Below are 27,833 nucleotides of genomic sequence, written 5' to 3' on the forward strand. Positions count from 1 at the left end.
TCAACAACGTATTCCCCACTCAATTCTGCATCATATATGGTGTTTTTGGTGTATTTACCCTATAAAAGTAAGAGGCCTATTGCTGATGAGTGATATGGTGTCACATCACCCTCCGGTGTTTGTCCCGATTCGTCGGCTGTTGACCACTGCTCCGCTATAAATACTGTAGGTAACGACTCAGAAAAGATATGTGGATATCCACTGCAATGTGGATAGCATCAGCAGAAAACCTCGGGACTCGGTACACACTTCGTGAAAATCCGGCCGGAGGCTGTACCTCTTATGACGTCATAACTCCGTGACCTGACCTGACCCGGTCAATTTTCTTGCACCACACGATAGCCAATGCTTGCCCCAACATGCATGGGAAGTTTCAGCATGATCCATCAAACAATGTGGGTATCACCGGCAGAAAACATAGGGATTCGGCGCACACGTTTGGTAACTGTCGGCCGGAGGCTGTACCTCTTATGACGTCATAACTCCGTGACCTGACATGACCCGATCAATTTTTTTTCGGCAAAAGATGCGCAAAGGTTGCCCCAGAGGGTATTGAAAATTTCAGCCCGCTACGACAAGCCGTTTAGCGTGCACTTCGAAAAACCTCAGGGGGGGGTTGATACACCCCCCCCCCCTAGGCGTTCTAGGGTTAACCCTCGCCGGACCTATAGGTTTTCTACATACGCGCCGGCCGAGGGGGGCGGGTACGACCCCCTCGCCGTTTCGCCCCTGGTGGAGCTAGCGCGTCGCGGAAAAAAACGAGCGTGTGCGCCGTTACGAGACGCAGAGATTGGTACCCGATTTTAAGGTCCTAGGTCGACCGGTGACCTCTGAGGTCAGGTCAAGTGCCCCAAGGTACGGTTCAGTTTTTGGTGAATAACTTCGCAAAAAACGGCCGCAGTGCCGCGATTTTGGCAGCATCGTGTTCGCCTCGCTCAAGCGCGTCGAATGATATACTTTTTTCGGGTCAGGTCAACTTTGGGTGTTGACCTCAGGTCAAGGTCAGGTCAGCACCCCCCAGATCACTAGTTTGTTTAACCCGCGCCCTGCTGGGGGTCCTGGATTTGCACGCCCTGCTGGGGGGGGGGGGTGTTTGAACACCCCCCTTCTAACTCGGCTCCTGGGCCACGCAGCGATACGCGGAAGGCGGCATTCGAAAGAGCGTCAAAAATAATGAGGAAATCACTTCGGTCAATTTTTTGGTCAGGTCAAAGGTCAGGTCACCAGAGGTCATTGAAGGCAAAATTTCGCCGATTTCCAGGTCGAATGTCGACAATTTCCAAGAAGCCAACGCATAACTCGGGAACCAACAGAGCTACAGCGCCGCGGAAAAGCGCATTCGATAGCCCTATTAACACGCCCTTTCTGAGTAATTCTCTCAGATTTGACCTAACGTCAACGGTTTTGCCTGCAGGGGGCAAAAACTGCAAAAATAGCCGATTTTTTTTCGGAAACAGTTTTTCTGCAATAACTTTTGACCCAAGCCTTGTACGAGCTTACTTTTACCGTCATCGTGTTCCTCTCGTCAAGACGCATCGAATGAACTATAACTTGACCTTGAAAGGTCAACTTGAAAATTTGACCTCAGGTCAAGGTCATGACCTGACCGGAAAGGGTCATGTTGCATATCAGTCGATCCGTATCGTCGAGCTGAACACATCTAAGACATTTTCGTCGCTCTAGCATGCCTCTATCAAAACTTATTTGCGAAAAACTGTTAGATACCATTCGTGACCTAAGATGACCTCAGGGCATAAACAGGGGTCACGGACACCATTTCCATGTTCAGTGTGTCTAAACCACTTGTAATTCAGTGTTTGGGAGTGTTTATAATGTCTTTCGTCCAAAAGAGGCGCATTTCAATTTTCTCCCATTGACAATTATAAGGTCGCAAAATTGACCTGACCTTAGGTCATCGATATCAAAATTCTGAGATATACATTTTGTACATGCTATTGCTCTTAGCAATCGCTGAAAGTTTCAAAGCGATCGGTCACTCGGTGTAGTTATGACAGACATTGAAACTTTTTATGAGGTGAGGTCACTTCAAGTGACCTGGTGACCTGACCTTGAATGACCTTGGTCTGAAATTTTCACAACATGTGTAGAATTGATGTATGATAAGGTGTAACAAAAACGGCGGCGCTCTGCGCCGCCGTTTTTGAGATATTCGCGAAAAACCACAAGGGGGGTGTTCAAACACCCCCCCAGCAGGGCGCGGGTTAAAGAGGTCATGTCGCATATCATACGATTCGGCAGGTCTTCCTGAGTCCATTGGTGACTTCCCTGACTCGCTAGCTCAATTTGATCAAGAGTTATTGACGAAAAACTAATATGACCTTGATGACGTCATAAATGACGTCACGCAAGGTCTGCATCTGACCTTGCAAGGAGTGCATCAAATCACGATTCTGTGTGCTTGAGATGGTTAGAGATCGTTCCCGGCGCCAGAATAGCAGTTTTCATTTTTCCCCGTTGACTTATAATGGTGAGGTCACGAAAATGACCTGACCTCATATGACCTTTAGGAAAAATCCGAGATATACAAGTTGTGAGACTCATAATGGATACTAGATCCTGCAAGTTTCATTTCCCTGTGACATCTCCTCTGGCAGTGAGGGCGTTGCGAAGTTGCGACATCTGAAGACCGTGCAGAGGTTCACTTATGACGTCATAGGTCAGTGACCTGACCTGACCCAAAAATACGGTTGGTGTCAAAAGCTCCGGCTTGAATCAAAGGTCAGGTATGCCAAGTTTCAGCTCTCTATCGCCAGCGTGTTCGGAGCTATCGCGAAAAAAAAAAACTATGGGGGGCGGGCCCCCCTCGGCCGGCTAGGGTTAATGCACCCCCTCCTAAGGTTTTTTTTCTTGCGAATAACTTGCGTACAAAGTGGCCGATTGCGACCAAACTTTCAATGCCCTCGCATTGATCAATTTGACACATACCTACCCTGAAAATTTCATGACCCTGACCCAAATGACCTTTGACCTGTGACCTACTTTCCGAGACCATGTTTGGCCGGAATCGCGATTCGACGTATGTCGGCTCGCATTAGCCGCGCGTTTGCAAGCTTTTCGTGGTTTCAAACGTTGAAATATGTGATTTGATGTTGCTCTCATGCATAAGGGTGGATGCCAAGGTCACCTGAAGGTCAGGTCAGGTCATTGACCTTTGGTAACTTCGGCTCACTTTTTCGAGTTTTACTTGTTTCTAGGCTAGTGTTTTGAGCTGAATTCGAATTTAGCATTCATTTGAACATTTACGAATTAGTTTTGGTGCCTTCGTAACATGTTACGAAGCTATCAAAGGCGGTTGACACGTACTACGAATATCCGTCACGACCCCTACTGGTTGACCTGACCTGACCTGACCCGACCTGGTCTAAATGCTTTAAGACATGATCTGTGACCAAAACTAACACGAAATTTGTGATCAGAGCCCCGAAAACCCCCATAGCAGCCATACTTTACGACTTTCTAAAAAGTTCCCGATTTTCCCGATTTTTGGGTCATTGACCTGACCTGGAAGGTCAACCGATGACCCAGGAACTTAAAATTGGGTATCATCGGAATCGTCTCGTGACGGACAACACGCTCGTTTTTTTTCTGCGAAGCACTAGCTCGATCAGGGGCCAAACGCGAGGGGGGGGGGTGTACTTACCAATCCCCCCTTGCACCGTCGAAGGACGCAAAATGGCCTGTGCCGGCGAGGGTTAATGATAAACATGAACATGAAACATGAAATTAAACCATGAAATTGAAATTGAAAGTGACCTAGAGTCAAGGTCATGACCTAACCATGGAAAGAAGATGCTGCACATAACCGATGCTTAGGTATGAAAAATTGTACACTAGGTGCTTACTAGTGAAATCACTTACAGAAAATCAGGATAACGTTTACTAAAACAATGCTTTGGCGTTAAATATGACGTATGTCTGAAAATGGCGGGGCTATATTTTTGCCATCGATCTACAGATGTAATGAAGTTGACCCTCCTTAGGTCACTTAGAGCTATCTAAAAACAAGGGAAGAAGATTTTCAATGCACCCTTGTCCCTTATCATTGACAAAAAAAACAAAAAAACAAGGAAGCCCACGCTTCGTTGGTGTATAATTTGGGCTTGTTTGTCTTGAAGTAAAATCCCTTATCATTACCTGGTGACGTGACATCGAACACCCCGGGTCGCTTTTACATGTGCGAAAAATAAGTATGTCATAAGTTGAACACACAAAAAAAAAAACGGTAGCGTAGCGCTGGTGTAGCGCCCTCATGATAAAGTTCACCCAACACTTCTCGCGAGTCAAACGAGGCTCATCATGATTGAATAAGGAGTTAGCATTTTCAACAGGATTTGGAGAATGGTTGGGGATTGTTACGATAACGAATGCTTGCACTTATCACTGATTTCACCATTCTTTTTTTCAGATAGTGCCCTGTATCAAGGCCGATGTCAACGTTCCATGCGCTTCTGGGAATGTGAATAGGCTTGTTTGGGCAGTGACACGGCTTGCAGCCGTGACTAGGCAGCGGTAACTACGAAGAGACAACAATTACCGACCCGTCTACACGATATCACAATGCACCGGTGGAGAATAGCAGGTGAGACCCGGTGGTAATCGACCTTTTATCGAATGCTTGTGGCTAACGTGTGTGGCTTTTTTGACCCTCGCCCATATTGGTGTTTTGCCAGCCGCGAACGTATAAGGGGAGAGGGGGGTCCGTTGGACCCCATCCTTGCCGTTTCGCCCCTGATCGAGCTAGAGCTTCGCGGAAAAACGAGCGTGTTGCCCGTGACGAGAGGAAGCCGATAGTACCTAATTTTAAGGCCTTAGGTCATTGGTTGACCCTCCAGGTCAGGTCAATGACCCAAAAGTCGGGAAAATCGGGACCTGTAAGACCGTCGTAAAGTGTGGCTGCTATTGTTTTTTTTTCGGGGTGCTGATCACGAATATCATGCAAGTTTTGATCAGAGATGATGTCTTCATGCATTTAGGCCAGGTCAGGTCAGGTCAACCAGTAGGGGTCCTGCACTCCTGCCGAGTAGGTATTCGTAATAGGCGTCAACCGCCTCTGACAGCTTTGTAACGAAAGCACCAAAACTATTTCGTTAAATGTTCAACTGGTTGCTAAATTCGAATTCAGCTCTGAAAACTAGCCTAGAAACATGTACGTACAACTCAAAAAGTGAATCGAAGTCACCAAAGGTCAATGAACTGGCCTGACCTTCATGTGACCCTGACACCCACCCTTATGCATGGGACCAGCATCATATCAAATGTTTGAGCGCTTGAAACCACGAAAAGACTGCAAACGCGCGGCTAATGCGGGCCGACATTCGCCGAATCGCGATTCCGGCCAAACATGGCCTCGAGAAATGGGTCACAGGTCAAAGGTCATTTGGGTCAGGGTCATGAAATTTTTAGAGTAGGTGTAAAAATTATTACCGCGAGGGTACTGAAAACTTCGCCGCAATCGGCCGCTTTTTACGCGAGTTATTCGCAAAAAACGAAGGGGGTCCGTTCGACCCTCCCCCCTTATACGGGCGAGGGTTAACTTACCCAAATCTAGATGACTTTTTATCTAAATCTACGAGTATAGCTCCTACACGGCTTTGACGTTTTATTGCGTCAACCTCAGATAGCGGCTGGAAAAGTAAATGAATTGCACCAGAGAACGGTAATGCGATAAAAAAGTTAAATTAATCACGTAAAAGCAATTATAGAAAGTGCATTGCAGCTCATACATCTAGGCATGAATTTCACGATTACTCTCCTGAATCATGGCACACTATCTCTGAATGGCGAATAGTTATTTTATGGGCATCAATTTCTGCTTGGGCTTTCTCTAAAACAATAGCAAACCGCGAAGTAACAAAATGAGATTTGAGTAAGACGAGGCGCAGCAATCAGACCCCATTACTATAAAATACAATCTAGCCAGTGGCTGAAAAAAAAAAACTATCCAAATAAAGCAGCCGACTGTTTTTCCGCGGTGATTATGAAGAAAGATGCAGTGCTTAACCCAGTTTTGTTCTCCGTTTCCAGCAGCCGTGGCGCTGGCCTGCGCTGCCGTCTGCCTGGGTGACGATACTACCGAACCAAGCATAAGCCCTTCGCCAGCCACAGCCGGAACCATGACGACACCAGAGTCGCCGAACTCCGGGTCCACGGTCGCTGCCAGTGCCGGACCTACGGCCGCCTCTACAGCTGCCAGCGCCGCCAGCGCCGCCTCTGACCCAGGGGGCAGCACGGCCGCGGCCGACCCGGCCACCTCGGCCTCCTCCGCGTCACCGCCGGCGACGGATGACGTCAGCGCGTCGACACCGACAGCAGCCGACGGTGACGGCGCGTCGACCGCGGCGGAGCCGTCTGCGGAGGGCGAGGCGGCGGTGGAGGTGACGACGACGGCGGCAACTGAGACGACAGAGGCTCCGAGCCCGGCGGCGGCCGTCGACAGCTCGGCGGAGACGGAGACGACCGAGACCGCCACAGAGTCAACAGAGGGCTCAGCAGCCACTACAGCGGCGTCAACTGCTGCAGAGACAGCCACGACGGCATCTCCAGCTGCCCAGACCTCTGCTGAAACGGTCCCGGAGGCAACGGAGTCTCAAGCGTCTGGGTCACCGCCCGCAGCGTCCACTGACGGACCATCGGAGCCTGAGACCACCATAGCCGCAGAAACGACGGCCACCACAGCAGCTGATGAGACCTCAGCGGCCACAGAGGCCCCTGTGGTGACCACCACACCCCCACCAGCGCCTACCACCCAGCCATCGACTGCAGCACCGACCGCAGCTGGGGACACATCTCCAGCGGTCTCCCCAGCTGGGACGCGGCCGCCGAGCCCCGGGCCGGCTGGTGTCAGCAGTGCGGGGACAGAGCCGACAGCTGCCTCCCCGGCCGTCAGCACCGAGCACCCGGCTAATGTGACAGCCAGTGAGCGGACCAGTGAACGGACCACGGCCACACCGCCCGTGGAGACCTACGGCTACCCGAGGGTAAGCGGCGCCTCTGTGTCCGATCCCATCTAATCCCCGGTCCGCTGGAGTCATCAATCAGGCTGGGGATAAAACGGCACCGCCAGGCATCAGACGTCTGCCTTGGACCGTCCTCCCCGATTCGCCATAGACCGTCTCCGGACCCTCCCTCCCCTCCCCTCCCTCCCCTCCCCTCCCGACGCTCCCCTCCGATCCTCCTGGCGGGCACCTCTCCGCTTTCCCTGACCCTCCCCGAGCCCCTCTGATCCTCCCAGCGCCTCCGCACACTGGGCCGGGGGTCCGGAAAAGTGCTAGAAATTATTTGTGATTGAGTCGTTGATCTCAGTGACAAGCAAACATGCTAAAAACGAAGTGGGGCTGCTTAACCCTCGCCGGACCTATTGTCGGACCCCCCACCCCCTCGGCCGGCCGAGGGGGGAGGGTTCGTACTTCGTACGACCCCTTTTTGCCGTTTCGCCCCTAATGGAGCTAGAGCCTCGCAGAAAAAACAAGCGTGTGCGCCGTTTCAAGGCGGAACGATTGATACCCGATTTTAAGGTCCCAGGTCAACCGGTAACCTCTGAGGTGAAGTCAAAAAGCCCAAGGTAGGGTTTGGTTTTTGGCAAATAATTTCGCAAAAAAATGGCCGCAGAGCAGCGATTTTGGCACCATCGTGTTCGCCTGGCTCAGGCGCGTCGAATGGTATGCTTTTTGTTCGGGTGAGGTCAACTTAACCCTCGCACGACCAGGCCATTTCTCATAACACGAACGACCAGGGGGGGGGGGGGTTGTTACGAGTCGTAACACGACCCCCCCTGGTGTTTCGAAACGGAAGGTCGTAGAGCTTAGCGGAAAAACCAACGGATTGCTCTCAACGAGATCTCGCGATTGGTGGTATATTTTTGGTCCTAGGTCAACATTTGACCTACTTATGACCGGTCAAAGGTCAAATTTTCCGAAAAAATCAAACTTTTTCAACTTTCCGCGGCGATTGCGGCAAAACGGTGGGAGATATCGACTTGAAACCTTAACTATCGTGTTTCTTGATCAATTCTCTATCGTTTGGTATGTATTTCGTTTCCCTAGCTCTAAAAATGGCGCGTTGGGAGCGCCGGAAGTCGGCAAGGTCACAGTCGGCGGCAGAAATTCGAAATATCAAAATTTAAATTTTTGAAATCTGATTGTATTTTTGGATTTGGGAGGTCCATTTGCTCCCTATAGAAGCTAATATTGCTGCATATTCCCATTGAGGTGACAAGAATTAGCAAAATAGTGGTTCGGGCGCTTTTCAAAAATAGTACCGGACGCTGTTCCTCTTGTGACGTCATAGCTCCGTGACCTGACCTGACCCGGTCAATTTTCTTGCACCACACGATAGCCAATGCTTGCCCCAACATGCATGGGAAGTTTCATCATGATCCATCAAACAATGTGGGTATCACCGGCAGAAAACCTAGGGATTCGGCGCACACGTTTGGTAACTGTCGGCCGGAGGCTGTACAGGGACCCGCAGTTGCTTCTGTACACACTAGTATTTCAGCGTATTCTTTGCCTGTGACACCGTTGGAGGCGAATTGGGAAATGATTGTGTGCTTATTGAAACCACCATCTGAAGGGCTTTAAACTGATGTGCTGCTCTCCTAATTCAATGAACTTTTTATGGCTATATCAGCAAAACATTGTTTTCAGCGCTTTTTCCTGCCCCATTCCTTCTGAAACCTGGAACCGCTTATTCCATTTACTCCTGCCATCTGACGATGGTCGTGCTGACTACTAGTTCCGGCGCTAGTTACTGCTCCAGTTTTGCACCCGGCACAAACTCGGGCGGCGCCGGCCCGTGGCTCGACCAGGGAGGGTCGGACCGAGCCGACTGCCTGGGGCGCGGTTAGATCGGACGCCCTGCTGGGGAAGGGGACGGGAGTGAGGGGGAGGGGAGGAGGTCGTCACGTGGTCCGTCCAAGCTCGCAGACGACCTGTCCTGCGCCCAGCGATGTTCCGTGATCCAAAATGGCACGAGAGCTGTGGAATGCCTGGAGGAGACGCTTCGAAAGCGAACTTCAGCAGCACTAATTTACCATATTCTGTGGAGATAAATGAATATTAATATTATCTTAATGAATATTATCTTAATGCAGAAAAAAATTGTATGCCTAAACTGTCTAAGCTGTATCTTTTTAAAAATTGGAAATAGGATTATTTTTAGGGACTTATAGGTTTCGTATATACAGTGAATTGTGTTACATTGAGCCGTTTCGCTGTTATGGTTACTAACTGAAGAGTTATCCTTTTTTCTCACATGGAATGACAATACAATAACAATACGAATAAAACCAGACGTTTCGCACAAAAAAGTGCCTCCGTCAGTGGCAAAAAATAAGTAATTAGGCATACATGTTTTCTTTCAATAAAATTGATGAAGTAGTTATCTTTATTTTTTTAAGATATATTTTCAGCAGTTTTTAAGCACATCATGGACGCTTATAAACATTTGTGTATTTTATCGGCAACCCGGCTGGCCAGACCGAGACGGTGCCGCATATAGCTCTCATCGATGTTAAACCTATACACTTATTTTTCTTCACTGACGAAGGCACGTTGTTGTCCGAAACGTTTGGTTTTATTCGCATTGTTTTTATATTGTCATTGTCCGTGAGAAAAACATACTCATATGGACTGGTCTCAGTTCATGTAGAAATTGTTGCATATTCATCAACACAGATAAAATGAATATTAGCCGTCACCACACATATAAGAAGAGTTAAGTAGACCGCGCCCCCTGTTTTTCACCAATAAATCGCGGCACAGCGAAGGATTGCGACGATTCTTTGGTGCCCTGGAGTTAAACAATTTTACAACTTCCCGGAAAATTAAATAGCCCTTATCATTTTTCCATCTTGTCTGAGAATTTTAAATCCCTGAACCAAATTACCTTTAATCTGTGATTATTTTTCTCAAGATCATGTCAGGCCAGAATAGCAATTTAAAGTCAGCGCACATCTTCTGTTTCCATAGTCGTTTCGTGATTAGCAACGTGACAGCATGTGAAATATACTATCTAATGTTTGTCTCATTGATTGTTGTGGGTGCCAAGGTGACGTGAAACTCAGGTTGGTCATTCACTTGAAATGATCTCGGTTAACTTCCTTAAATTTACACCTTTTTACTGTGGTTTTTAGGAAGTGTTGGTTTGAAATTTAGCACCCATTTTAGCATTTGAAAACTAGGCATACTTAGGTATCAGTTATAGTGCTTATGCAATATGTTGCAAGGCTGTAAGTGCTGGTTAACATCCTATGGATAGCCGGCAGAACGCCTAATGGGTAATCTGGCGTGACCCGTCCTACCCCAAATGCTTTGATACATCATCTTTGATCAAAGCAAGTGCAAATTTGGAGTCAGAAGCAAGCCAAGTCCCAGCGAACTTCACTTGGAGAAATTCTAGCAGGACTCAATTTTCCGTGCTTTTGGGTTATTAACCTGATCTGGGAGGTCAACCAGTGACCTAGGATCTCAGCATTGACCAGGACATAAAAATAATTAGCTTTCTCTCGTCAGCGATGACCAGGACCCTCAAATCATCGGATTTCTCTCGTCACGAGCAGCTCGCTCTTTTTATTTTTCAGCGAAGCTCTGGCTCTTTTTATCAAGGGCCGAATGGCTGAGGGTTTCTACGCCCCTCCGCTACATGTAAGACGCTGAAAAGAAATGACTAAATGGGTGAGGGTTAAATATCGATTCGTTTTTAAGTGCCGAAGCCCGAAACACTTTAATTTACTTCGATAGCAGTTTTTAAGACCAACGAGCTCGAATACTATAACTTCTTGAACAATGTAAGCACCACATAAAATGAATCGTGAGAGAAGCGGCTCAAGATTAAGGAGCTATGAGACACTTAATAAAAAACGGCATAGATTAGAAACTGCACCTAACTTGCACTGGAATTTTAAACCCTTTCGTTGCAGACAGGTATGTAGATTAAATTTTAGGATTGATTTCAGCTGATGCTCAAATGGAGCTATTCATCCGTTCATTCATGCGACCATCCAATTCCATTCATAAAAGAAGCCGGTGACAAAATTGCTCATTTTAGATAAGTGTGAAATACAAACTCACTAAAAGTTTAATGATACGGCAAATTTGACAGCTTTCATAATGAACAAATAACTTTAACAAATCAAAGTTGAGAGCCCCAAATAGGGGAGAGGTAAGATGAGCCAAGGGGCAAGTTTAGCCACCCCATGTTTCTCAGCTCCTATGGCGCTAATTGACTTGAGCATCCATGTGCCGTTCGCTTACGATGCTGCAGTCTTTCACGTGAGACGGCAACGTTCTCACGCCCAGCACCCGGTAACATGTGGTATCGCCCCTGATAACTAAGACATGTTTTGCCTTTAAAATGAGATGGTTGTTATCTGCGGTGCATGGTTATTTTCCTTAGCGGGTGTCATTAATCGAAAATGGCCACGGGTGGGGCAGGATGAGCCATTTTCACCTGGGGAAGATGAGCCGGATAAGCCATTGTTGTCTCCGCTGTCGAAAACCAAACTGAGCTGCGCTTGTTTCTGCTGAATAAAAATGGTAGGAAACAATTTTTCTTTGTTGATTACACAAGTTGTATGTGATTTGCAGATTATCTGAAGGATAAAATGATTTCTTCCGTGATAGAAACCTTGACGAGTTATTGGAAGGCTTAAAACAGTCAGTTTTTGATGGAGGAAAAAAACTTTGCCATAAGTATGTATGCCATGGAGTAAATAAAAGAGCGAGCCCACTCTTCGCCGCGCCCGGGAAAAGAAGAGGTTCGCTTTTTCTATCCATGCTCAACTATCCCCACGACGTGTCTCTGTGGTAACCACGTGTGTCGCCGGCCGGCACGGGAGTTCCCGGCGCAGACCGATTCGCGCGCCGACTTGTGACGTCGCTACCCCGCCCCGGCGCTGGGGAGGCGGCCCAGGACGTGTCTGTTCGTGAACTTTGTCCCATCACGATGCGACCGCGTGGCTGCGGCCTGCGCTGCCGCAGTGCGTCGGCCAGTGACCAATCCGCGCTCCGATCGGCAGCCACGTGGTGTCCGAGTGCTTCTGCGCATGTCTGGGCCCGGCCCGCTGCGTCGGGCCGCGCGCTTCCCCGGGACTTCTGGCCGAGCTCTTGGCCCGAGCAGACGCGTCACGTCTGGCTCCATTAGGCCCGTTCTGTCCGGGATTTATAACTTAGATTAGGCAGGGCATATTTGGCAAACTTGGATTTCATTCTCGTCTCTTCGTCGCTCCATTGTCTGATTCGCTGTTTCGGTTTTTGCCTTCGTTTTGGAACTTAAAATATAACAACCCGCTCTTTTAATTAATTCTTTTACTTGGGGCCGTTTGGATCGAACTGATTGAATTTTTGGAACACGCACCAGGTTGATATTTTCCATTTCTGATTAACGTAAAATCCAGTCACTGATATGTGGTGAACCGCCCCACAGCACCACATATTGGTGACCGCCGACGTGATTCTTGTTCGATTTTTCCATACTTCCGGGTTGTCGCCTCCGCTCATTCCCGAATCAATTATTTTATTTTATTCCCCCACATGGATTGCTATTCCGTCGCTCCACAGTGGCTTCTGCGCCACTTTTCCATGATGGTTTCTGTGCCATCTCTCCGCCGTGTGATTAGTTAGGTATTTATCTTCTCGGTGATTTTATTTCGGCGTTCCATTGGCACTTTCGGATTTTGCACTCGGTGTTTTAAATTTTAATTGTTCAGTGCATTGCAAACACCGGCTATACTTTAACGATCATGACGAACGAGGGCACGATGGAACCCGCTCATGCTGAGCCGGTCCATCATGTGTCGATCAAGCCGCCGGTTTTTATGGAGACCGCGGTTGACGGCTGGTTTGCTATTATGGACGCCCAATTTAACATTGCCAAAATCACCAACTCGCAGACCAAATTCTACCACGTTCTCTCTGCCCTGCCTCCGGAAACTATCTCGCACATTCCGCGTGCTGTCTTGAGCAACAAAAATTTCTCTGAGCTACAGACAGCCGTCACTGACATGTACGAAAAGACAAAGCCAGAGATGTTTGAGAAACTGATCAGCAAAACGCGTCTGACGGGCCGCCCCTCACTCTTTCTAAGCGAACTCAGAGAGGTGGCCGACAAGGTTGGCGTCGGAGACGATCTCGTTCGGCACAAATTTATCCAGTCGCTACCCACAGGCATTGCTACGGCCCTGGCTTCTCAGCGCGAGCTCTCATTGTCGCAGTTGGGCAAACTCGCGGACGAACTGATGCCTCTTGTGCAAAACTCAGCTGCTAACATGGTTCACTGTCAGGATCAGGACCCACAGTCCGACTCACAGGAGTTCCTTGTGGCTCAGCAGCACCCAAGGTACCACAGGGCCACTCAGCCGCAGAGCCGAGCCGCCACACACTCCCCTGCTCGTGATGCTCGTGATTCAAGAGCGTCTCTCGGTCTCACGCCGTTCCACCCTGACCAGAAGCCGAAAGTATGCCGTGCTCACCTGTTTTTCGGCAGCAGAGCACGCACTTGCAAGCCATGGTGTCACTGGCCCGACAAAGCTGCTGATCTGACCATGCAGCCGTCCTCACGAGCTGCATCTCCCTCCCGTGCAGCCTCAGAGTCGGGAAACGAGAGGAGCAGGCCGTAAACGCAGCCCTCGGCCTGCCGCTCCTTAGGGTAACAGCCAAGGTGAATGATCAGCCCCTGAAATTCATCGTGGATACTGGCGCTGGTGTATCCCTGGTTCCGCCCTCCTATGTGAACGGAACTATAATCCACCCGTCCGCTGTTTCGATCACAACTGCCAGCGGGCAGCCACTGCGCGTGCATGGCGAGGCCACTCTCGATATTGTCCTCCCCACACTCAGACGCAGTTACACATGGACATTTGTAGTGGCTGAAGTGACAGAGCCACTACTCGGTAACGATTTTCTCGCTCACAACTCGTTGGTTGTCGATTGTGGTTCCCAAGTTCTCCGCGACTCCACCACTCTGCTCTCTGCTCCCGGTGTACCGACGACCGGGGAGTCTGTTCATTTGGTGATAAATGATCTCGCTCAGGTGCCTGAGGCAGTGCGGCCCATCCTAGAGGATCACCCCGCTGTTCTCAGCCCTAACCAGCCGGATTACACAGACTCGCCAATCAAAACCACTCACTTCATCGACACCGGCAGCGCTCCACCCACGTTCGCCAGCCCACGCAAGCTGCCGCCCGACAAACTAACCGCAGCAAAGCAAGCACTCGATGTGCTGCTCAAAACAGGAGTGATTCGTCCGTCTAGGTTCCCGTGGGCCTCACCCATCCACATGGTTCCGAAGAGTACTCCTGGTGAGTGGCGTGTCACCGGTGATTACCGCGCGCTCAACGCCGTAACCAAACCGGACCGCTACCCACTGCCGCACATTCAGAGCCTCTCAACCAAGCTCCACAACGCTCAGTGGTTCAGCAAAATTGATCTGCTCCGTGCATATCACCAGGTGCCTATGAACCCCGCTGACTCAGAGAAGACGGCCGTCACCACGCCCTTCGGCTTGTACGAATACGCCTTCATTCCAATGGGGCTTCGCAACGCAGGTGCCACATTCCAGAGGGTCATGGACGGCATCTTCCGAGACGTGCCGTGCGTATTCGTCTATCTCGACGATATTCTGGTATTTTCCGAGAACCAGGAGCAGCATGAGAAAGATCTGCGCCTCGTGTTCAGCAAGCTGGCTGAGCACAAGCTTCGCATCTCACTGGAGAAATGCGAGTTCATGAAGAAGTCACTCATTTTCCTCGGTCATGACGTCACCAGCACAGGTGTCACACCTCCCAAGGCCAGAGTGAAGGAGATTCTGGACCTCCCTCTACCGCATGACTCAGAGTCACTGCGTCGCTATCTGGGACTCATCGGCTTCTACCGGCGTATGATTCCGCGATTCGCCGATGTCACGTTCCACCTGACCGAACTGATTCGACTCAATCCAAAAAGCAAAGAACTGACGTGGACAGAGGAACAGACTCAGGCGTTCAGTGACAGTAAAGCAGCGCTGGCTGGCGCCTGCACTCTGCCACATCCAGTGCCACACTGCGAGCAGTACGAGCTCGTTACTGACGCATCACAAGTCGCGGTGGGTGCCGCGCTCCATCAGATTGTGGACGGAGTACCCGTTCCCATTGGCTTCTTTTCACGGAAGCTCAGTCAGGCCCAACAGAAGTACGCCGCGTATGACAGAGAGCTACTCGCGGCTTATCTGGCCACACTCCATTTTCGTGACATGATCGAAGGCCGCCACGTTACCCTGCGAACAGACCACAAGCCACTCGTGCGCGCTTTTCACAGCCCGCACACGGCTAAGTCTGACCGCCAACAGCGTCACTGGTGTGTCGTCACGGAATACATCACGGAGGTCTCGTACATTCGTGGCAGTGACAACGTGGTGGCGGACTGCCTCAGTCGCCCGGTACATGCAGTGTCCCTCGATGCATGTGACCTCCATTTTATCGCGGCGGCTCAGAAGCAGGAAAAGGAGAGAGACGCCGACAGTGCTGATACAGAGCACCAGCATGCCGAGTCAGGTTCAGAATCGCGCTCAAAGCCGCAGGACATCTCCCGATTGGAGCCAGTAACACTGTCTGGCGACATCACAGTCCTGTGTGAAAACACTGCACCACATCCACGCCCGTACGTACCAGAGGCATGCAGGCGCGCCGTGTTTGATCGTTTTCACGGCCTGTCACACCCGGGTAGGAAAGGCACCACCCGTCTCATCAGCTCTCGCTATTTCTGGCATGATATGCGCCGTGACATTGCGCGATGGGTGAAGGAGTGTGAAGCATGCCAGGAAGCCAAGGTGCACAGGCACACTCGTTCTCCGCCCGGTCGATTCGATGTGCCCTCGCAGCGGTTCGAAACTGTACATATAGACATAGTCGGGCCGCTGCCCCCGTCAGTACCCCACGGGCACCCCTTCACCGCGCCATTTCGTTATTTGTTGACATGCATCGATCGCGCCACGCGTTGGGTCGAGGCCGTGCCGTTGGTCTCGATCACCGCGGAAAGTGTAGCCTCTGCTTTCCTCGACACTTGGGTGTCCCGGTTCGGAGTTCCGCTGCATGTTGTCACGGACCGCGGTTCCCAATTCGAATCAGAACTGTTTGCACACTTGTCTTCAATGATAGGTTTCCATCGCCTCCGAACCACTGCTTATCATCCGACATGTAATGGGATGGTGGAACGAGTCCACCGAACGCTCAAAGCCGCCATCCGGGCGCGCAGGCAAGAGTGGCTGCGCGCGCTACCCGTCGTTTTGCTAGGTTTGAGAGCCATGCCAGCAGAGTCGGGTTTTTCGGCATTCACTGCCGTCACAGGCGCGCAGGTGCTGTTCCCCCGCTGCGCCGTCGAGAAGGTCCCCGTCGGGACAAAGTACGTCCAAGAACTGGCCAAGCGTATGTCAGAAATCGATTTCGTCACACTCTCACAGGGCTCGAACCATGCCCGCACACCACCGACACATGTGCCACCCGATCTCATGACATGCACACACGTGTGGGTACGCGTTGACCGCGTGCGGCACTCTCTGGAGTCCCCGTACCGCGGCCCCATGCGAGTCATCAGACGCAGCCCTAAAGTGTTCACGTTGGAGCTGCCGACTGGCGCCCACGACACTGTAAGCGTCGACAGACTCAAACCGGCACACATGCCGCCACCTGAGGACACGCTTGGTCCGAGCAGTACCGAGCCTACGGCTCCGGAGCAGCAGCCGTCACCATCGACCTCGCTCGGGCCCCTCGCCACTGGGGCGCCCGACGAGCCGACACCGACGCCAACGACTACAAGACCGTCCAGCAAGAGGACTTCAAAACCTGGAGTGACGTCTTCCGCATCGCCGGCCAGGGACGACAAGCCGTCCGCGGCTGCGCCGGTGCACACCCGCAGCGGCCGCCGCGTGCAGTTCCGGCCGCAACCGGACTTCCGATACTTTTGAGTGCGCCCGCGTACGTGCGTTCGAGGACGATCCTGATCGCGTGGCGCCGACAGTGAAGTGATAACTGCGTCGCGCGGTGTAGTGATTCTTGCGTCGCGCAGGACCGTGCAGTGACAATTGCGTTGCGCCGTACCGTGTAGTGATTGTTGCGTCGCGCAGTGAAGTGTCGATCGCGTCGCGCCCGGAGTGATGTGAAAAGTGATTGTTTTGGCTTATCGTGTATGCGCTCCGCGCTGAGGCGGTGAGTACTGTGGTAACCACGTGTGTCGCCGGCCGGCACGGGAGTTCCCGGCGCAGACCGATTCGCGCGCCGACTTGTGACGTCGCTACCCCGCCCCGGCGCTGGGGAGGCGGCCCAGGACGTGTCTGTTCGTGAACTTTGTCCCATCACGATGCGACCGCGTGGCTGCGGCCTGCGCTGCCGCAGTGCGTCGGCCAGTGACCAATCCGCGCTCCGATCGGCAGCCACGTGGTGTCCGAGTGCTTCTGCGCATGTCTGGGCCCGGCCCGCTGCGTCGGGCCGCGCGCTTCCCCGGGACTTCTGGCCGAGCTCTTGGCCCGAGCAGACGCGTCACGTCTGGCTCCATTAGGCCCGTTCTGTCCGGGATTTATAACTTAGATTAGGCAGGGCATATTTGGCAAACTTGGATTTCATTCTCGTCTCTTCGTCGCTCCATTGTCTGATTCGCTGTTTCGGTTTTTGCCTTCGTTTTGGAACTTAAAATATAACAACCCGCTCTTTTAATTAATTCTTTTACTTGGGGCCGTTTGGATCGAACTGATTGAATTTTTGGAACACGCACCAGGTTGATATTTTCCATTTCTGATTAACGTAAAATCCAGTCACTGATATGTGGTGAACCGCCCCACAGCACCACATCTCAACTTACCCCGCCCATGGGGTAAGATGAGCAACGTGCAAGATGACTTTTGACGTAGCCTTTTCAGTACAAAAATAAGCGGTATGGAACATTTCTGGCCACCATTACATGCGCAACTGACCACTCTGTCCGTCCAACCCGTAAACGCAGAAAAAATGATCAGTAAGTTAGCCTGTAGCTAACGAAAAACAAAATGCGGCTCAACTTACCTCATTCTCCCCTACGTAACACAATTGAGGGCATTTTTTAGGCCATCACAGTATTTGTCAACAATTGTTTGGGGGACTGGGGAGGGTGGTTACTGGCTCATAAACTGCCCCCCCCCAAAAAAAAGAAACAAGAAAGAAAACGAAACCGATCATCCGCGAAAAGAACTATTGAGCTCGAACCAAGGTGACGAATCGATTTATAGGTATGCAGGATGACTAACGATGCCACTTTTTAGGCCTGGCTACACTATGCGTTTTCTGCGTGCTTTTTTTTGCGTGTTTGCGGGTTTTGCGTAATATCGTTCTAGAAAAATAAACGATATTACGTTTTTGTGATGTTTTTTATATTTAATTCTAGTTTATTAACTTCTGCATATAGCTAATGTAAAAATTATATTATTTTTTACTTTTTCTAGAACGATATTAGGCAAAAAACGCAAACCCGCAAAAAACGCACGCATAAAACGCATAGTGTAGCCAGGCCTTTTGACTTCTTGTGTCAAATAAATTCCATCATCTGGATAGCACGTCAACGTTTGTTGCAAAATGTCGTACTTGACATTTTGCAACAAACGTATACTATTTGGCGCGACTATATTATAGCCTCATAAATGTTCTGAAACTAAAACCGTTTCTTCGCAATTAACTTGGACCACGTCATCCCAGCTTATGCACGACAAAAAATAAAATAATGCTTCAGGATCACTGGCCTGAATTCCAATGCTTAAAGTTTACTCAAAACCGGTGTGGCTGAGCCTGAGGCACTCTTCGCTACATCTCGTGACGGCCACCATTGTGTTGCATTTTTCGGTAAGCTATAAGTTAATAAGGAAAAAATTGGTGAGTGGGTTGAAAACAGCCCTCACCCTCCACACCCCCCCCCCCACCCCCTCCTTCTTCTGGAAACACAAGTAACCGAAAGATCTGGCGATGGTTTATCCACTCTCCTCTGCCGCCGCGCTGCGAGGCCTCGATTCGTTCGGTATGTGGCTTCCTGAGCGGTCCTCCCCGGAGGCAAGGTGAAAGGTCATGGCCTGTATCAGAAATTTATACGTTGCTGAATATGTTTTATAGTTCTTCCAAGGCCTTGGACACCTTTTATTATATCGGATAAGCATTGCACTTTCTTGTCATTCAATACATTTAAAGAAAACTTGATCATAATCTTATACTGCGGCAACTGTAGTTCTGTTTACGGTTGCCTCTTTATGATACGGGCCACCACCACCTCCACTGCGCTGGAGCTCTGGCGTTCTACCCCTCCCCACTACGGACCGGCCCTCGGGCTAGGTGTGTTAGTACTGAGCGCAAACCTGTAGTAGTCACGTGACTTTCATTCACGTAGCGGGAACGGAAGCTATAGGCGATACCAAGGACGGGCTCTGGGGAGGCAACCGGCGCGGAAAAATAGCACGATTGTAGTTTTAGAAGAATATCTGTTGCGGTAAGAGGAATTATACAAAACGTAGGTCCTAGGAGCAAACATGTGTTATTCCTCCATACTTTGCGCTACATTTCCTTTCTCCAATGGCCAGCACTTAGCAAATAATAGCGCCATTCTAAATTGGTAATATATGTGTACAGTAGCAACTGCGGGTCCCTGTACCTCTTATGACGTCATAACTCCGTGACCTGACATGACCCGATCAATTTTTTTTTGGCAAAAGATGCGCAAAGGTTGCCCCAGAGGGTATTGAAAATTTCAGCCCGCTACGACAAGCCGTTTAGCGTGCACTTCGAAAAAACCTCAGGGGGGGTTGATACAACCCCCCCCCCTAGGCGTTCTAGGGTTAAGGTATTGACCTCGAGTCAAGGTCAGTTCAGAGCCCATCAGGCCACGAACTTAATCGAAGGAGGTCGTATCGCATATCATTCGATTCGGGAGGTCTTCCCGAGTCCATTGGTGGCTTTCCCGAGTCGCTGGCTCAATTTGATCGTGAGTTATTGACGAGAAACTCCTATGACCGGTGTGACGTCATAAATGACGTCACGGAAGGTCAACAATGCAAAAGTAAAGCATCGGATCTTGCAAGGAGTGCACGAAATCACGATTCCGTGTGCTTGAGATAGTTTGAAATCACTCCATGCGCAAAAACAACAGTTTCCTTATTTCCCCATTCACTTTTAATGGCGAGGTCACGTGACCTCGAAGAGTAGCAGGCATTAGCGAAAATTGCGAGTAGGGCACGACAGAAAGATGATTGGTGGTTTGTATGGCATGGCCATTTTTAGCGGCTCGAAATAACATTTCTCAAAAAGTCTAACTAAAGAGCAAGTTGTTGTTGATTATCACTGACTTGTGTTTAGGGGTTAATAATGACTGAATTTTTTAGTTTGGCCCAGAAATGTTGACAGCATTGTGTGCGTTGATCAATTCGGAGCTCAGGGACATATATTTTATTTGGATTATAAGCGTTTGTTTTTCACAACTTCCAGCGTTTTAACCCGCGCCCCACTGGGGTCTGCGTATAACACGCCCTACTGGGGGGGGGGGGGGGCTATTCATAGCCCCCCCTCCTAACTCCGAAACTACTGGGCCGATCGTCAAAATTCAAACGGCATCTGATAGCCCCGGAAAAACTGTCGAGCGAAACCTAATTTCATTGACCTCGAGGTCACCGATGACGTCACAGGTCAGGTCAAAGTAAAAATTATTAGCATTTTGGCTTCTTCACGTTTTGGGCCCTGGCCGCCGTCTTACAAGTCAGATCAGGCTCATTTTTGGTTCACACACTCGTGAACAGATGCTCTAGATACTCTGAGGGTACCAAACTTGTACTTTGATTTTCAGGTCAAGGTCAGGTCATCACAGGTCACGAAAATATGATATCATCCGTCGGTCACGTGACACATGTTTTATGGTCCATTTAGGTCAGAGATTTCGAATTTGATGTCGTTTGTGTCATTTGAGGTCATTTTGAGCCAAATTTAGCTCAGGTCAGGTCACTTTCAGGTCAAAAAAGGTCAAATTTTGAAGTTAAAATTTTTCAACAAAAAAGGTGTCTATTGGATGCAGTTTGAGCTCAGGAACACGATGGTGCTATTTATATTGGCGTACGATGGCAAATTCATGCTGAAAAATTGATTTGAAAAATTAATAATTGTTAATTTTTTGCAATAATGCGTATAACTTGGCCATTTTTGAAGATATTTAGCTAAAACTTGCTAGAGTTAGTCATAATAATGCGTTCTATGACATATATTCCGGTTTTTACGAAAAGTCAAAATTTTTTTGAAAAAAAAAAATGTAAAAATATAAATTTTGAGTTTTATTATATAAAATTTTCTAAATTTTCAAAATTTCGAAAATCCGAGATAGCAGTTTGATAGTGCAGTCTATTTTGAGTCCTCTCATGTAAAGGAATTGGATCTAGCTTAAAAACTGAGCTCTTGGGAGCGATTGCCGTGGTTCAATGTTTTGCTTCGAAATCGGCCGAACATGACGTCACTCTGACGTCATTTCCGGCCGACCTATGGTAGGTACGAAGTTCAAATTTTGACACAAGGTGTCAAATTGATGCAGCCGAAGGTACTGAAAGTTTGGCGTCGATACGTCAAGCGGTTTGGAAGTTATTGCAGAAAAACGGGAGGGGGGCTATAAATAGCCCCCCCCCCAGTGGGGCGCGGGTTAAAGAGCGCCGGGCCTTCAGTAGAGCGGCGAGGTGACAATTGCCCCTACATCATGTGGTTTACTGGCGCATACCTCGAAAAGTAGCAGGGAAAAGCAGCAAAGCACCTATATGGAACAAAAGATGAGTAATCAGAGGCTAGTATAAAATGTTCATTTTTAGCCGCTCGAAATAACGTTTTTATAAAAGTCTAATTAAAAAATTGGATATGATTTTAAATTACGTCTTGCAGCTGCTTGCAAACAGCTAGCTTATCTTGCAGAAAAGCGATGCAATATGTCAGAATGATGTTGGCACAGTGAACAACAGTGCCCTGAACTAGTCTGACAGGAAATTTCGTTCAAAACGACGATTGGTCAACTAATAAATTACCACTAAAGTTCATCATTAAAATCGGTAAATGTGGTGGCCTATAGAGAGCCTAAATTGTCTTGTGTTTGGTGACAACTGACGACCTCAATTTTGACCTTAGGGCAAAACTAGCATCGGAATCGTATTCTTCGATCAATTTGGGATTAAATGATACCTATTTTGTTCATATTGCGGACAGTCAGTTTGGGGGAATTTCTAGCGCTTTTTCAGGCTGCCGGCCTACAGTGCTCCGTGGCGCTGCATGATGAATTCCATCCCCGCCTCCACTCCCCCGAACCTCTCCGACCCTCCCGGTGCCTCTCAGGCTCTCCGTTCCTCCCCACCCCCACTTCCCTAAATCACTCCGACCCTCCCGGTGCCCCCTCCCCTGACTCCCGTCCCTCCCGCACTTGGTCGGTAGCGTCTCAGCCTGCCCCCTCTCCTCCCCCTCCCCCGGTCATCCTTTCAGATGAGTTCCGGGTGGACCCGTCCCGGCACCGGGCTGTTAATCTGGCCACGCTGACGGGAATGTTCAGTGAAATGGCTTGTTTTTCATTAGCGGTACCCCGATCTGTGTGCCGCCCTCAGGAATGTTAGGCCCCCGCCATCTGAGGGTCTTGTCGCAGTGACTTCCTGCCCAGGCCCGACTGGTGATTTTAGAAACGGCCTCAGATAGAATTTACGTTTCTTGTTGATTTTGTTTGATATGAAGTTTAGGTATGTGCTACATCTGGTCCTGGTAACCCTGCGAATAACTGTATTTAGGTAGGTATTAAAGCATTGCAATGACGTTTAAGAAAGAAGCATGTTATTATCGGTAGGGGCATTATCATCGAAACTATTAAATGATTTCGGTAACTGCTTCGGTCCAGAGACTCCCAAATCGGTCCCCATAAGCGTGACGCGATACTGCTCGAACCGAGCACGTTTAGATGCCTCCTACGAGTCATCTCTGTCATTACCTGTTTCCGATAAAATGCTTATCCTACTAAATGAAAAAAGGTTTACCATGCCACAAGGCGGTCATTTTTTTTTGCCGACAGACACTGTCATCGACAGCATCAAAATCAGCTCTCACAGTCCACTCAATTCTACAATCTACAGTCTCGTCTGACTGTCTATCTATCCATCCGTCCGTCCGTCCGTCCGTCTGTCCGTATGTACTTACATACGTCCGTCTGTCAGTTTATTTGTCCGTACGTCCGGCTGTTCGTCTGTCCGTCTGTATGTCCGTCCGCCCTTCCGTCTGTCCCCCTGCTCGTCCGTCCATGGCAGTTCGTCTGTCCGTCCGGGCGTTCTGCTAACTTTTGTTTGTTCTCTCTGAATGTGTATCCGTCTATTTGTTCGTTTTTTTCGAATTATCTTTTGTCGTTTATTCTGTTAATGCTTTTCTTACTGTGAATCTGTCTGTCGGCCATCGTCGGGACTCAGGAGGTTTAGCTGCGGTGACTGCCCGCCTGAGCCACGGGGCAGCGGTGCGCCGAGCCAATCTGAGACTCCCGGCTCCCACCCACCACCGTCGCTCTGTTCCGCGCTGGTCTGAGGCCCAGCACTAGAAGCGTCGGTGTTACTTGCTGGCTGGCAGCGCCACCGTGGGACTCCCTCTGCCTCAGTCTGAGATTCCCTCTGCCTGAGTCTGAGACTCCCACCCCATCACCGGCGCTCTCTGCGCCGCGCCGCGCCGGTCTGAAGCGCCGGCCACCGCCCACGGCGCTGGCCGGCGGCGCCGGCGGTCATTGCCATGACCGTGAAGTGTGAGCGGACCGAACGGGATCGCGATGCGGCGGCGGCCGCTCTGGCCTGGCGGGACCACCTGGCACTGGGGCTGTCTGGGAGACTGCGACAGACCGTGGACAAAAAAATGGCTGTGGCAGACAGCTGCGACAGTCGGCGGATAAAAGACGGTCGACAAGAGACGACTGAACACACAATGAACAAAAGACATGACAAACAGACAAACCAGAGACGAAGAAAGCAAAAGATAAGATAAAGCACATAAAAACGAAAATTCAGACCGAGCTTTATATGTGGCAGCATAATTGAAAGCCAATATGAGTGAATGCATGCGCATGCATGCACACACATACATGCACAATACATGCACAGTTCCTTGGCGCGTTGAAGCACACTAACCGTACCGGCGACTGGTTGACAGAGTATGATGGCGGATGAGATGACTCGTCCTGAGACTGAGGGCGTCGTCACCATGGTGCTGCTGCCGCGCCGGATCAGCTTCCTGGCCTGGATGGGGGTGAAGGAGAGCCTGCTGAGGTCGACCATCCTCAACATCACCAGAGACAGCGTGAGCCACGAACGGGGCAAATATTTGCCATTCCAGATGCGTAAATTAATTAAACATTTACTTCAAGGGTCAATATAAAAATGCTACAGAGGTATCGTGTCATCATCGGGATACTGGTTTAATAATTAAAATGATTTGTTCATAAAAGCCTCGATGCGCCTAAGTTTAATTCAATAATTATGTTTCGTGATGGAATGAAAATGCATTTGAGCGGCATGAATTTCCGCCTATATGTTAGTGCACAAAATCTGACCATAACATTGACATAAATCCGTCGTTTTAAGCGCTAGTAACTCGTAAGTCGTATTTCCTTCATTATTTCAGGTTTCCAACGACACGGAGCTGGAGTGGGTTTACGTGTCGCCTTCTCCTGTCTACCGTCCGCCGCACATACTGCTCCACTTCCTGATCGTATGGCGGGGCGATCGGCCAGCACTGAGCACCGTTACACCGACCGGCGGCCCTGCCAGCACCTCAGCGGCCGGCTCCGCGCCGCCGGCCACCGCGACTCCGCTGACCTCTGACCCGGCGCCGACCCCGGCGACCTCTGACCCCTCACCGACACCCGCGGCGCGCCGGCGGCGGCGGCGGGCGGCCAGCGCCGACAGGGAGGGGGCCATACCCGCCTGGATGCTGGCCGAAATGATCGCGGACAACGCCGAGGAGATCGGAGACATGGTAGGTTATAACCGCAGGTTGTTGAAATAGAGAAGGGCTATTCGTTAGAGTTGTGTTCTTCTATTGGAGACGGGTAGCAGACGGGTGGCTGAAATGGGGACGGGCTCCCGAAATGTGTTATAAGCTAGGAAATACACCAAAAATATCGATCGTTAAATCAAACATTCGATGAAAGTCCGTTACTTTCGTGCTCATGAACACCTAGTTTAGGACAACCTGCGTTCATTTATGGTTTTATTCATTTGCTTTTAGTCTGCTAGCCTTTTCTGGACTTGCCCCGTGTTGATGGTTGAATTGAAGCCCCCTCCCCCCGGCCTTGGTGACCTATCTCCGCTGACATTGCTGCGCTCTCTCGCCAGGTGTCTGCGGACGTGGAATCGACCTCGGCCGGCCTGGGCCCGCCCTCGTCCTCCTGCTCCCAGGAGGAGGGCCTGCTGGGCAGCAGTGGTCAGGTGATGGTGATCCTGGCCGCCGCCGCCGCCTGCTGTCTGTGCCTGGCGTGCGGCGCGCTCGTCTACGTGCGCCTGGTGCGCGACTCGGGCCACTGGGAGCCGCAGCCCGCCTACCACGAAGGGGTCAGTGGCTCCAACATTGTGCTCTATGACCGCAGCGCGCTCAAATGCGAGACCTGCCACTCGCCTTACATCTCGCCGCGCTTTATGTACAGAACCTGAGGCGCCGGCTGATCAGGCTCAGCGCACCTGTCTGTCTGGCTCAGCATTCTGCATAATTTTGTATCAGGTGTACCTTGCATCAGCATAATATTTTAAGCAACATATTTATCGTAATAGTCCTAAGATCGTTACAACATTCATACAATGTTATGACATTTTATTGCTATTGTTTGCTAAACCAATTGTGTATTTCGGCGGTTAAGTCTAGTCACATTTTCTTACAATGGCTTGCACTAAACTGATGTAAATTATCTAAATACACCGTTGACTGGTCGGCCTGTGTTTGTCTCGCGCTGCCGAGTGTCTGACCCGCGCGACTGGGGCGGCCCTCTGCCAGGAGCGAGTCGGAGGGCTGGACCTGCACTCGGACGCCGACTGCAAGAAGGGCGAGGAGCCGCCGGACGGCACCGGAGCCGAAGTGGTGCCGCTCACCGACGTATCCAGAACGTCGCCCGGCTCTCAGCGCGGCGACGCCAGGGTCTGACGGCTGTCCGGGGTCTGCCCTGATCTGACGGCTGCCCAGGGTCTGTTTGGGGTCTGTCCGAGGTCTGCTGAGGTCTGCCGAGGTCTGCCGGGGGTCTGCCCGTATAATCTCTCCGGGATCTGACGGCTGCCCGTGGTCAGCCCGCGGCCTGACGGCTGTTCGAGATCTGCTCGGGGTCTGCCCGGGGCCTGCCCGGGACCTGGCGCCCGTTCGCAGGCGACACCGCGGTATGATGATTCGCTCTGGAGACGTCTTGGTCTGGCATAGTGCGACGATGGAAAAGGCTTCAGGATCTGACCGAACGCGGATGATTCTGGTGCGTGGAGGCCGGAGGGTCTGACAGAAATGTCATGATTTTGATAGAAAAGCGGGAGAGACAGAGTTACGTTTCGTGGTACACTCGGGGGCAGATTGATGTTCCACCACTCCCTACCCATCGGGCTCCCATGGCTCAGCACTGGCTGCTGCCAGTGGCAGCACTGGCAGCACTGGCACTGGCAGGCAGTGTTGAGCAGTGCTGAGGGCAGGCAACACTGACAGCAGCTAGTGCTGAGCCATGGGATCGCCCGATGGGTAGGGAGTGGTGGAACATCAATCTGCCCCCGAGTGTACACACAGGCGTCAGTTTTCAGTGGGGTCAGGTAGTGCTTGGGTCTGAAAGTGTGGAACGAAGAAGCCATCGGAATCCATCGGGAACAGAGACGACGCCAGAATCTGGTGAGACACCTCGACGGTGGAAGCCCATGACAATTAGTCACGGTGTGCTGCTCTTATTGTCGTAGTGGGGACGGCTAGAGACCAAAGGGATTGGAAACCTGCATTGGCTCGCACTGTGTGATGCTCGAGGTAGATAGCGAAGTACTTCGAACCAGATACAGAACAATAAAACAGTTTGTATGCGTGAGTCGTGACTAGAAATAGCAGGAGGAACGCGTTCATCAGTGATGTAATACGAAACATAGGCATAAGTTGGGCATAAGGTATCTTCTAGTGCGAATTGGCACTAATTCTTCCTTGCAGGACAGTTCCAATGCTTATTTAGCATTTAGGCACTCAAATCGCGCCACAATAGCGATTTGCGACAGTTGCATTGCAAATGTATTAGGATCAAAGAAGTAGTGCTATGAGACAGTCTGTGGTGCCACTTTAGAGCTTATGCTATTTACTGGATTTTTTTATAAGGTGCGTGTTCATTGTCTGATAGTAAGTCCGTATGCGTGTCCTTGTTTCGTTTGCTTTTAGCTTCGCAGTTTGTTGTCGAGCGTCAATGTTATTTTGTGTCGCACAACTCAGTGCCCACTTTATCTAGGCACTTGTTGGGTCGTAAATTGAATAAATATGACAATGAGCTAAGTCTTGTTTCAGCAGCCACGGGCACTTTTCGAAAACCGGACATCGGGGAGTATCGTTGCAGCATTGAGAAAGCCTTGCATTTCTGGAGGGCTCCAGCGGTAAAACTAGTAAAACATACACGGCACCGGACTCGGAGACAAAGAACGTTGTCATACAATACAAGTGCATTCAAATATACAGATGCAACTAAAGCTAAACCAGGGCGGGCACACAGCACATGACGTGCTAACAGTGCAGTGCTCAGTGTTTACAGCCGCGTCCACAGAGCTCTGTGAAGCGCTCAGCCGCTGCTGTCGGCTATAGTGAGACCGCCGGC

At 50.3% G+C, this 27,833-nt stretch overlaps 1 protein-coding gene across 3 annotated transcripts; it reads left to right on the forward strand.

The window, feature by feature from the left end:
* Window positions 1-4,413: 4,413 nt before the first annotated feature.
* LOC122374897 (mucin-19-like) lies at window positions 4,414-27,517 on the forward strand. 3 transcript variants are annotated; one of them, XR_006255303.1, is made up of 7 exons: window positions 4,414-4,600; window positions 6,046-6,998; window positions 24,182-24,328; window positions 24,653-25,006; window positions 25,366-25,581; window positions 26,018-26,480; window positions 26,797-27,517. XR_006255303.1 is itself a non-coding variant. In XM_043353955.1 (6 exons), exons 1-6 carry the CDS (start codon window positions 4,579-4,581, stop codon window positions 26,162-26,164), a joined length of 1,839 nt encoding a protein of 612 aa, XP_043209890.1. In that variant the 5' UTR covers window positions 4,414-4,578; the 3' UTR covers window positions 26,165-26,620. The 3 variants fall into 3 exon arrangements, 2 of the variants coding, with proteins under 2 accessions (XP_043209890.1, XP_043209892.1); XM_043353955.1 differs by lacking the exon at window positions 26,797-27,517 and having other exon boundaries at window positions 26,018-26,620; XM_043353957.1 differs by lacking the exon at window positions 26,797-27,517 and having other exon boundaries at window positions 6,049-6,998; window positions 26,018-26,620.
* The last annotated feature ends 316 nt before the right edge of the window (window positions 27,518-27,833 follow it).

This window comes from Amphibalanus amphitrite, unplaced genomic scaffold, assembly GCF_019059575.1.
Source record: "Amphibalanus amphitrite isolate SeventyFive unplaced genomic scaffold, NRLGWU_Aamphi_draft 001735F_arrow, whole genome shotgun sequence".
Classification (NCBI taxonomy): Eukaryota; Metazoa; Arthropoda; class Thecostraca; order Balanomorpha; family Balanidae; genus Amphibalanus; species Amphibalanus amphitrite.

Excerpts from the sequence above, each read along its gene's own strand:
- LOC122374897 (XM_043353955.1), top strand. The coding sequence starts at position 4,579 with ATGCACCGGTGGAGAATAGCAG. Across the intron at positions 24,329-24,652 it reads TCAACATCACCAGAGACAGC|GTTTCCAACGACACGGAGCT; the intron begins GTGAGCCACGAA and ends TCATTATTTCAG. Across the intron at positions 25,582-26,017 it reads AGCCCGCCTACCACGAAGGG|GAGCGAGTCGGAGGGCTGGA; the intron begins GTCAGTGGCTCC and ends GCCCTCTGCCAG.